The following is a 12,500-nucleotide window of genomic DNA, read 5'->3' on the forward strand; positions in this document are numbered from 1 at the left end:
ATATGCATAAGCAGGCAGCATTTATTTGGACTTCCACTGAAAAGAAATGTATAGAACGTAATCTGATTAGGCACATTTGGACTTTCTATCACTGGTAATGGATCAGTCGTTTGCCTTTTGACCTTGCGTCATGTATAGCTTACACAAATCACAGTATTAAAAGCAAGAGCGTTGTGACCTTCAATCCATCTCACCCACACTTCCTAACCTTTGCTTATTACTAATATTATTATTTTTGAGTGGTGGCATTCCTTTATGAGGTCCGTTCATCTGGGTTTCAGTAGCTGAATGAGGGAGATACATGTACTTTTTTGGGTATTTTTGCAGGAAAGTGACAAAATTGTACGCTGGACCAACCTCTTTGATATCTTCTGCGGTCTAACTTTTTATCCCTTGGAACACATTGCCTGGGCAAGGGACAAAAAAATACTTCGAGGAAAATCTGCTAAATTGTGGGACCTGGGCCTCTACTGTTGGATAGGATCACTTACTGCTTGCATTTTAAGGGACCTGTGGCTTTTAAAAAAGCTTCAACAAGAGAGGAAGGCAACATCCAAGTAAGTTAAAAAAAAAGTTAGAAGAACCGCATTAAAATAGCAACTGTTTCTTTATTACAACAACAAACAGGCCTTCTGATAGATTGCAATCAAAAATCAGCAAACATGTGGCATCTTTAGGGCAGTTTGTGTGGTATAAAGATAGGACTATTATGCAATAAATTATGCAGTTTTGTCAGAGCTAGTTAACATTGTTTAACCAGGTTTCAAAGGAGAAAAATCACTTTAATGTTGTTTAACAGGCAATTTGAATGTAAAAGAATAATTAAACATCTATTTTAAAACAATAGTTAAATTTGCCAATTATCTTGTTTTAAATTAATTAAAGTTAGAATTAATTTTATTGTTTTCTGTACTTGAATTTAGCATTTTTTCTTACGAATTCTGTGATTTTTCACGAAGTCTTTGTGAAATCGCAACATCACAGAATATCGTTGCTGTCAGAGTCTAAAAGGAAATGAAATCCTCTTTAAGGATAAAATAAAAAGACTGACACCACAGAGCCAAGACTTGAGGTTACTATTCATGTAATCTAGAATTAAGACCTTGAAATCCAAACTGTCAAATTATAAACTCTAAAAGTCTAATTATTATTATAATATTATTATTGTAACAACAATAATAATGGTAACAAAAACGGTTTTTGAGGAAACTATCTGAACCCCATTTTTGTGGCTGTTAAATGGAAACTATGGTAAGACCAACAAAGTGTTCGTAAATAGTTTTGGAAGTTAAAAATTAGGTCAGCAAAAAATTTCTAATTTATTTTTTTACAATTTTATTTTGCGACAAAGATTTTTTTGGGAAAGTATGGATATTTTCATAATTTCCACACATTGTGAAAAACTGTTGTATGTGTCATTGTTTTCAGAAGTCACTCTGATGATGGCAGGATCCTACGCGAAAGTGAAGAATCTGATAACTCTGCTGTAACTGGACATAAACAAATCAAATACGTACAAAGGCAACTCATTATTTCTGTTATTGGGTTTACGGCTGACCTAACCATGGCAATCAACTGGGCACCACCTGGAATTTTGTGGTCACAAAAACTTTCAATAGGAACAGTTGGATTTCTTGGAACAATCTCTTCTTTGTGTGAGCTATACAAATACTTTAATCGCGTAATATCTTAACCAAAAGTGCATGGTCGATGGACTATTATTGTCACACATTGGTAAACTTACAGTGGCAATGGGTGGATTTACATGCTACATTGGAAATAGTAGGGCACTAGACTGCTATTATTGTACAGCTAATTTTATCTCAACTAAACCGTCACTCTAGGGTCAAGGGAATGAAGGCTAGGCTCATTTCAAAAGAAGAAGCAATCCAAAATGTATTATTTTTGTACAAGGTTGACTTCAAAAATGTTTCATAAAAATTCATGGCTTATTGGTACAGATCCAGTCAGTCCAACAGATCTCTTAATAGTCATCGTACAAGAATGCTTCCAGCCAAAAAATGTTAACAGTAAAAACACAAGAATAGCAATAAGGAAGGCAGGGCTTAATGTATTCTTTCTACTATAAGTGTATTTAATTTATTCTCTTAAAATATATATATATTTTGATCAATAACACGACACTCTTAAGGTGGCCGGGACCTATTATGTGCGTTGGTTATGTTTTTGGCATCCTTAATAAAGAATGGTCGAACTTTAAGAAACTGTTATTTATTTTCTTGTAGGTATAAAAACGTTTGAGATATCAGCATATGTTTAAAACCACATTTTTACAAAAAATGTCGTTACACTGTAACTTCGAAACCCTAAGACAGATTTTTCTCTAACTTCAGCAAATGAGCCTCACAGCTCTCCAGTCTTATATCTGCAAGTTTAAAGTCAATCGTGACTGTAGAACTCGCTGCACGAATAGCTTGTCAAATTTAACCTTAAAACGCAACGCTAGCACATTTGTGAAAGTTGAGGCGCAAATAGAGGAAAACTGCCGACGGACTAGCTCCTATCTGCAAGGGTATTCTTGCCCAAAGCTTTAGTTGCAAGAAACTGGGTAATCAGAAACCTACGGCGAATACAGTTCGCAGTGCAAGAAGAACAACTTTATGCTAAATGCGGGCGAGAAGAATATAAATAGGTTCGGGTCACCTTAAACAATAAAGTGTTAACTCAAGGCTGCGTGGAGATTCGATAAGAAATGAGGACGTGATAAATTCCTAATTCTTCTACTGACTGCTTTACGGTACATAGAATAGTCAGACTAAACTTAAACTGGAAGAAGATTATAGTTCAATCGTTACAGTTTATAAATCTAAAGTGAAAATTTCCAATGATGTCTAGGCAATAATGCTGTAATTTCAAGCAATCTTCCACAATCAAAGGCAATACAACGAGACAAAGATCGAGACCTTGCAAAGCTACAACATTAAGGAAACATCAATGAAGATGTCAGTATGATAAAGAAATACACATTTCCCATACTAGAGAACTTCGAAAATAAATAGACTAGTTTAATTTGTAGACTACTAGTTTCTACTGGCTGCTGGAGTGCTGCAAGTAGAGCACGTGACAGTGAAGTACAAAGCTACCCTTATAGACACATCCATGACACATACGTAACATCAAACAAGTAGTTGAAGTTGCTTCTAGTAGTTGAAGGTTAAGAATCATTGATATCTCAAGTATTTATAAGGTGCAACACGACTTCATGTCTTAACAACTTTGAATCTATCAATTAAATGCATACAACAAAGTGAATCTGCAATATTGAATCTATTATTTCAACTGTAGAGTTCCAGTAATTGCGTCAATATTCTGAGAAACATAATGCCATACTATGTGTGTATGAAAACACGAAAATCAAGGGCCTTGATTTGGGGAAAATTACCTCATTTGCCAAAAAGCCCGAATGTGAACAACTTCGCGCATCACCTCAGTCATCGCTGAAAATATCACAAGTCTCATTTGCAAGTAATGAAAGTCGTCACGATTCTTATACCCAGTTTTCACAGTCGCTGCTAGGAACGCCTGGGAGCCCAACCTCCCTTTTGTGTCCTCAATACAAAGAAGAAAAGTGGCTTGCAGATTATGACTCTGGGTGCTCGGCAACCTCAACTAATAAAATAAATTGTCTGCAAAAGGCTATCCAAAAATTAATTCTTTATTGTTTTTTCACAGAATAATTCCAGAGGTTAATACTGGCACATTATCCTTAACTTGAGAGTTCAATTTACTTGTATCACCTTTGTAAGTTACCAGTACATTGCATGTGGTCGTCAGTCCTTCACTAATATTTTTATTTCAACTCTGTACTCCATTTGGCACCAGATTCTTCATCATTTTGTGTCTCAGTACAAGAGACATTTTTTTTGCATTATACCAAAAATTTCATAGGCCACCACTACTAAATTCAATTTAGTTACTGCAGTGCATTTTAGTTATGGTTAACAATGCAGCCAGGAAATAATTATCAAAGGTACATGACTGCATCAACCTGCTAGCTCAGACTCGCTGGTACACATGAAATGTGAACTCGATACCATTGTCTTCATGCTTTTTGGCTGGTACCTCAGGATCACTGTAAGGAAGTCAAAAATAAGTGTGATGTTTATTAACAACTGTAAGAAGTAGAGTGCAATGATATGATTATGATAGAAATATTCAAGGGCCATGAGGTGATACATGATACATTGTATGATGCATTGCATGCACACCTGACTTTAGAGCTGTTCAGTGAATAGTGAGTGAATACTGTTTTTCCTTGATTACACACTGCCCTCAATTAAATGCAGAGGGAAGTAAATAATTACCAATAAATGCTGCCCTCAAATAAATGTGCCACCCTATAAGAAGAATGCAGTGTTTATTTGAGGATAATAAGAAAAAAAAGCACAGCAAAACTTGGTAATTTACAAAATCCAGACACTGACCCTCGACACACATTACTTTACTACCTCAGCAAAAAAGGCAATACACTGAAACTTTAAACATGTTTCTGTTTTACATATTCTAAAAATTATGATTTATAAATCGTAATTGTTGTCGGTGATTTAAGAAAAGTGAATTTCAAATTAATGCTGTCCTTGAATAACCATCCCATCAGAAATGCTAAAAAAATAAAAATTCCCGCAATCTTTAATTGAATTATTATGCATGCCCTTGTTTGCTATCTAGTTCCCCATTTCGATTATTTATGTGCACAAAGCAGGGATTGTTTGCTTTTCACTTGTTTTTGACATAAATTGCTGTACATGGGGCTATATTATGCAGAGCTCGCATGGGGTATTAAAGGTATATCAAAGATAGTGATTTCTCAACCTTGTCAATCTACCATCTCTATGGTACAATGTATAATAGCATTATTTACATTATCTTGATCAAATGTGGATGCTTATATTGTGTGAAGAAAATGTCACGGCTTGACAATGCATCAGTGTATCATTGCAGTTCTACAAATGTAGAAGGTAGTTTGTATGGCACAAAAAACTTCCCTGTTACAACAAGGTAAAGTTAGACTGTTAGCAACATGATGTAACTGGAAACAGCTTAACTTGTCTCCCAGATTCCAAGGGGAAAGCCTTGCAAACTATATCCTGTTGACAACCAATAACTCATTAACAGAATCATGGTTATGCACACTTGACCTGAATTGACTGTTACAAAAATTTCGTTGCTTTTTGAGTGAGAATTAAGCCACGACTTACCTTGTTTCCTTAAAGAGAGTTTCATCATAGTCTGGAAAGTGCACATCACAATCAAAGTCTTTGTCAACTTTTGTAATGTACAGACGGTAACAACTGGGATGTTTTAGTGCCTCCTGAGAATAGCATAAGATGATTACAAAATTATATAGGCAGAATCTTCTGGTAGTAGAGTAGAATTCATTTAATATACAGTTTAATGTAAGAACTCAAGTAAACCGAATACACGCAAATTGTTACAACCTCTGTACGCCGCCCCCTAATTAAGACATCTGTAGTGTATTAAATTGGATGTTTAGGTTGTTTAAGTTAACTGGAAGTAAATGTATCAAGGCTGCTGCCTAAGGGCACCCGGTTGCCAGAGGCGCCTACTATTTACTCTCAGGCGGCCAAAATTTCAAGCAGGGAGCCCGAACGGACGCCTAAAACTTATGATTCTCAGGCTAACTTCCAGTGAACAAACAACAAAAATCCCCTGCTCATTCTGCACTTTTGAAACAACAACAGAAAATGTTTGATCGTCGGCCATAGGCAAGAAAATATTTATTGAAATTACACGTGAGATCGGTATGCTATTCACTTTAGCAAGTTTGTAACCTTTTTTTATCTTGCTATGAACACGAACGATACCCTCAGAGGTTTTTTTTTATCATTTATTCAGCATTTTCTATGCCTCCCAATTTTTTGCTGTATGTTTTGTGGTAACATTAATTTTGGAAGGCTCACAAAAACATTCCAGTTTTTGAAAATGATTCACAGCGGCTATTCAATATCATATTTCAATCTCTTTTTAATTTATGCCATCACGTGCTAAAGTCCTGTAGCTGGTGAATCAAACAGCTAGGGATTTTTCTTGGCTTTAGTTTTCATCAACATTGTATTTTCCTGACGATGAATGTAGCTGGGGGCCACGACGTTTCTCATAGAGGGTTGAAATCCCCAGCCCTGCCCTCAAGCCAATAGCCCTTATGCATCATTATATCAGACTAGTAAATTTCACCACTAAACTTTATTTGTATGCAAAATTTTTTGCACGTGCATTCTTTGTGCCTGGGTATTCCTTTCAACTGTACTGCCTTGGGAATTCATTTATGCAAAACTTCACAAAATACTTTACAATTTCAAAACAAGGATTGCTGGTGAAATTTGCTGGTCTGACATCACTACTAGGAGTATGTATGTGAAACACTATGTGAAAAACGTGTGAAAAATGTCCTATTTTCACACTCATTTCACATGTTTTTCACACGTTTTTCACACACTTTTCACATGCATTTCACACACATATTTCACATGCATGTGAAATTTTGCATAGTGAAATATATGTGAAAAGTGAGTGAAACGATGTCAATCCTTTCACACACATTTTCACATACACTTCACATGGGGTTTCACACAGGCTTTCACATGTCAATCCTCATTTAAATTCACACATATTTTCATACACTTCACATGGGGTTTCACATAGGCTTTCACATGTACTTAATCCTCACTGAATGGCAAAACATCTAGTAATTCACACATTATTTCACATACACTTCACATGGGGTTTCACATGAGCTTTCACATGTAAATCCTCAGTGATCCGAGATCATGAATGGCTATGGAATTTCACTACCCTGCAAGCGTAAACAAACCAACTACGCGACAGACAGTAAAAACAAAACTTTTTAATATCATGCTCAGTTTTTATACCTTTAATTTCTACATCAATAACAAACTAATAATATACTAATTTTTGGTTAGAAATATTTTATTTATTTTGTTATAAATGGTGATAATTATGATAGTGAATGACATGGTGGCCAATTTTCAATTTCCACTTATTAAGGCATACAAATGTATATACTAAGTTACAGAAAAGCAATCTAGCACTCAATGTCAGTGAAAAGACAAAGTAAATAAGCATCTTTGAATAATACAAGCATGTATATGGAAAAAAATAATGCTAAATGACTGCTTCTTTACAAGTCGCTGAACAGCTTTCTGAATTGAAGGTCCACACATCAGACTAGATAGAGGTGCCTTTTATTATTGACCTTATTGCAGATGTATGAATATTATGAATCGAAGCTCAAATAAACAAACCTACTCAAATTTTATAGATTTAGTTCAACCCTGAAGTCATTATTAATTAACTAGAAACTTAATTACTTCCAACTTGTAGTAGACATTGCATGCATATCGGAAACTTATGCTATTTCTTGTCCTACTTTATTTAACATTGGTCTTGACAAGTCGGCCGCAGCCTACTAGCGCCAGAACATAAAATTTTCAGAGTATTCCATTGACGATTTGCAACAAACAGTACAGTTTTTTCTGCAGTAAACAAAAAGGAATCAATCAATGGCATATCTGTAAATGCATCTTAAATTTAAGATGTATCTTTGAAGGTTTAAGCTTAAGTAAAGTTATTGGAAAACCAAAGTAAGCTTATGTTAACGAACCACGATAACAAGAAGAACATACCTTTGTGCAATAATCCAGCTGAGTTGCTGACTTGGAAACATGCTTTATGTGAAGAATTTCGCAATTGATCACTTTCTCTCGAAAATAACATGCGTATTATTGAAAGACAGTCTTTCTATTTATCCGAAAGTAACGAAACTATTCTGTTTGCAACGCTGTGTTGCTTGTGAAGTCCGCGTGAATTTGAACTATTTAACGGAACTTCATTTTACAATTTTCTATTGGTTCAAAAGCCCCACGTGACATCGTAAATCAAATCGCGCATGTGCCTAAATCACGGGAAAGCCTGGGAAACAACAAACATGGCGGCTAATCTTGCAATGGAGAAAGTGCACTCGTTTGAGTCGAAAAAGCGGTTATTTTCAGCATTGATTAGAATATTCCAGCGCATTTGAAGTGTTAGAAGCAAGAGAAAAACTTAACATTGTTCTTTCAAGTTGGGAAACCTTTAAGGATTTAAGGAAATGCTGGACTTCACTACATGAATCAAAGTTGTACGTGTTGTGGACGTTGTTCATGTTGTACAAGCTCAGGTACGGAAAGCTGATTGAACCAAAGACAACTCAAGAAAATCAAGAGCATGCCAGTTATTTGCTGCATGGAATCATTAGTTGAACGAACGGTATCAAAAGAAAACTCAAGAAGCATGCAAAGCAATGCAAGGAACTGTTCTCATGTTCAAGTGGACTTTCAACTTTACAACGAGGAACGTTACAGTAAGAAACAAAACATTCATAAAGTGTAGTTACATACGTCGCATATATTAGCAAAGTTAGTTTATTGATGGAGTAATAAAATTAAGTCCGTTTTGTCCTCAATGAAGATCTGTTGAAAGAATGGTTTAATTCTCAGGATTTAGCCCTCCCCGCTAAACAAAAATCTTGGTACACATCTTTCTGGGTGGAAACCAAGTGGTAAGATACACAACCCACATATTTAGATGAGACAGTTGATAAAATACATAAATTTATGTAGCATATTCTAGCAAACAATGAAGACAATAATGATATTTGTAAAGGTGCACTTAATTTAATTTTTCAGTTTTCATGGGTCATGAAATGACTTTCATGGGGTATTCACTAGAAATTCATGGCATTTTCATAAAAATATGGTTCATAGTGGTTGCATTTAACAAGCCCTGAAAAAAATTCACATGCTCACTCTGACATGCCTAAAAGTGTTCACATGCATGTGAAAAATTTCACATGTATAGCATCTATTATGCATGTGAAATTTGAAATTCACATGCATGACAAAATTGTTTCACATGTGTGAAAAGATTTCACATGTAATAAACTGCATGGAAAAAAAGTTCACACATATGACAAAAATTTTTCACATGTATTACAAAATTTCACACGCATGTCAAAAAGTTCACATGCATGTGAAATGCTAATGTGGTGAACTTGTATTTTTGCCAACATTGATTTCACATGGTTCCTTTTTTTCACACACTTTTCACACCCTTTTCACATCATTTTCACACACATAGCCCTAGTAGTGCATAAATGTGCATAAGGCCTATATCAAACTAATCAGATGGCGCTTATATACCTTGTAGACTGCTGCTCCACCAATCACAAAGATTTTATCCACGTTGTCTTTCTTTGCAAGCACATCCAGTGCATCTTGCAGACTGGAACAGACAGTGACCTTCTCAGGTGCTTCACTATAAACAACATACATGAATAGAGCTGTGAAATCATAGTGACTAAATGTTTCGGCATAACAGTTCTTCTTTGCAGAAGCTGAAACGTATGGCTACAATTTTAATAGAGTCCTACAGTATGATGTCATAAACAATAATAAATTAGTGAAATTATGGGATTTTTATACATGAAAGAACAACATGCAAAAAGGCCCACTTGCCAAAAATTAGCATTCCAGGGCAAATTGTCTTTGAGATATTAGCCCAGATATGCTCTAATGACTCCCTACAAATCTTTCTAAATTTGACTCTGAGTTCATAACATTAGGAATGTACCAAGTCAAATTTTTAGGAGGATTTGTATGAAGTCATCAGCGAAAAATGGGACAGAAGCATCTCCAAGACAATTTGCCCCTCAATATAATGTTAATAGTTGGCAAGTAATAGGCCTTTCAGATGTTGTTCTTTCATATTCCAACAAATCCCATGATTTTAGAAATTTAATTTTTATAATGTCATCACTTTAATAAGAACTCTATTAGAATACAATTAGGTTTTTGCTGGTGTTGAATAATCAGGCTGGTGGGCCTGCAATATGCTATAATAATGTAATGCACCTATCAATGTAAATCCCATGGGGGGGGGGGGAGTACGGGCAAGGGGCGGGGATTTGATGCCTGAGACTATCCCTGTCGGGCTTTTGATTGTGCGAAGCGACCCCGGGGTTGGGACATTTGACTTTGACTGACAGAAGCCTGGTATCAATTCAGAAGCAGTTTAAATACCAAATCCGTCCCTCGAGGCTTTCTGAGAAAGGTGTGAAGTTTTCATTTCTGTTAATCACCATTAAAAATCCGATACTTTAAACTGTCATCTAAACAGATAATGTCTATTTTGAGAAAGTTTTTATCCTCAAGTTCCCATCTGATTGTTAAACTCGATTGAAATCGAATTCCACCATGAAAGTCAGAGGATTTTTTATGGGTCACTGATTCCGACCTGTTCCGACATGATGGGCAGATGTTATAAAGCATTTTACATTTCATTAATATTATAATAGCACGGTCAATCTTCCTAGAGTGATTTTGTTGTTCAAAATAAGAGATGCTAGTGGAGAGAGAAAATACTTAATTACAGTGAGTAATTTAACAGAGCTTACGTTTAGTAAGGACTTACTTTTGAAATGTTCCTTTAATTCGTTTTATACAGTTTTATAGTATTGTTTGTTTAGATTTTTTCCCCTGGGGTGGGGGCTTTTTTGACACTTTTGATTGACCTTTCGTTTCCCACCCTGGGGAATTTGATCAAAAAATTTTAGAATTTGTCAAATCCCCACCCCTTGCCCGCACCCCCCCCCCCCCCCCCCCCATGGGGTTTACATTGATAGGTGCATAAGACACCCATCACACCCCTGGCATGGTTTATGGTTCGAATGACTAAAGCAAATTTAAAGTCAGATAATGATTGCCGTGGTACTCTGCATTTACGGTGCCAGTTATATGACAAGGATATTTTTGGGTCTGAAATTCTTGATTTCAGGATTTCAGGATTTCAGGATTTCTGGATTTCTCAGGATTTAGGGAGTGGTGGTGGGGATGCGGGGAGAAATTTTGGCTACTACACAAGTACTTTTAGTGAGTGTAGTGTTTTTCTGGGATATTCAAAAAAGTGGAAAGATCTGTGATAAAAGAATTTTTTGGAAAGGCAAACAACAGACATAACAGTAGAACGTTGATATAATGAACCTCTATAATTATGATGAAGTCCTTACATGATATAATGAATATTGTTCTCTGCCCCAGTTATTGTGAAATATATAGAACAGAACCTCAATGTAACAAAATCTCGTTATAGCAAACAAAATTTGGCCAGTCCTTTGGCTCACTGTTAAATCGAGGTTACACTGTAGTTCATTCACATTTCTTAATTTTAAAAGCGATTGTTAATATTCACCAACTGGCTTGCATTACATAGCATTTTGTCATATTCCTAGACTTTCACTCAACTAAACAGGGACTGCCATTGGTTCATTCTTGGTCACATGGCCTTGACTAAAATCAAATGTATCCTGATCATGATACATAAGGCAATGACCCCACTCATGATACATTGCAGTACGTGACCAAGGCATGGTGGAAAGTGGAATGACAGAAAGTGGGAAAAACACTGCCAGGTCCTGCCAGTTTAAAGTTTTCAGTTGCGTGAATGAACACAACAACACAAACACGAAGCCTCAAGCTGAAAAGAAACAATTTTTAAAGTCATCCTAGAAGAAAAACAGCAGCTAGTGGAGGAAAAAGATGCAGATAATATAAGGAAAGTACAATTTAAATCATTTTTAAATTTGTGTTGTTACAAGTACCGAGTCGACTGTTTTGGTTTGCTGCCCGGTTATTCTTTTGTTGCTGTTGAAGTGAGAGTCTAGAAATATAACAAAACACTTAATGTCAGGTCCCTTGGGAAACCAGTTAGTTTTGTTTTCCCTCCAGTCCTGGTAGGAACAAAACTAACTGTTTCCCTTGACAGGATCTGACATTAAGTGTATATTATTAAATATTGCATTATTGTTTTCTATAATTCCCTATCTTGTTAATAACAGTTAAAGTTTCACCAGTTTTAAAATTATAACTAGGGTATCTAAAAGATAGTAATGCTGCTGCACATTCTGTTGATACTGGCATTAGTTAGGCAGTGAGACTTAAAAGAATCAAAAATGACATTGAATGTCCTATTTACATGTTGGAAATTACTAGAATAATAAATTTATTACTATCAGTCTATAGAAAGCACTCGTGGGAACGTTGTTTAGAAAATGATCAAGTGGTTATCAACTCTGGTTTTCCCACAGTAAATTGTAGGAAATAATAGAAATTCAGATCGTTTATCCATATATTGAATATACGGTGTACGATATTTTCTCTGGAAACACAATACTTTTCTTGCTGTTTGTTGCACTTTATTAAGTAACAGTTATTTAGCTATATATTTATAGAAAACAACAACACAAAAAAGGGGAACCAAAAGAAAGAAGGAATGAATAACTCAGTAGGATTCAAACCCGGCACCATCGACTCCACGCGACTACACTTAACCACTACACCACAGAGACTGATTACGTAGTCTACACGAAAAGTCTTTCATTTTATTCCTTTTCCATGAAACTTCCG

At 35.6% G+C, this 12,500-nt stretch overlaps 2 protein-coding genes across 2 annotated transcripts in view; one reads left to right on the plus strand and one right to left on the minus strand.

Annotated features, from left to right (window-relative positions):
* The window catches only part of LOC140935061 (peroxisomal membrane protein 11C-like), a 3,104-nt gene extending 1,025 nt beyond the window's left edge, over positions 1-2,079 (plus strand). The window contains exons 2-3 of the mRNA XM_073384596.1: positions 328-557; positions 1,429-2,079. Of these exons, the coding sequence (XP_073240697.1) occupies positions 328-557; positions 1,429-1,693 (495 nt within the window). The 3' untranslated portion in view covers positions 1,694-2,079. The remainder of the gene's footprint in view (positions 1-327; positions 558-1,428) is intronic.
* Positions 2,080-3,658: 1,579 nt separating this feature from the next.
* The window catches only part of LOC140932891 (dihydrofolate reductase-like), a 20,812-nt gene continuing 11,970 nt past the window's right edge, over positions 3,659-12,500 (minus strand). The window contains exons 4-6 of the mRNA XM_073382390.1: positions 9,240-9,354; positions 5,220-5,332; positions 3,659-4,093 (exon numbers count right to left, since the gene is read on the minus strand). Coding sequence (XP_073238491.1) covers positions 4,018-4,093; positions 5,220-5,332; positions 9,240-9,354 — 304 coding nt within the window. The 3' untranslated portion in view covers positions 3,659-4,017. The remainder of the gene's footprint in view (positions 4,094-5,219; positions 5,333-9,239; positions 9,355-12,500) is intronic.

Source organism: Porites lutea, chromosome 4, assembly GCF_958299795.1.
Source record: "Porites lutea chromosome 4, jaPorLute2.1, whole genome shotgun sequence".
Classification (NCBI taxonomy): domain Eukaryota; kingdom Metazoa; phylum Cnidaria; class Anthozoa; order Scleractinia; family Poritidae; genus Porites; species Porites lutea.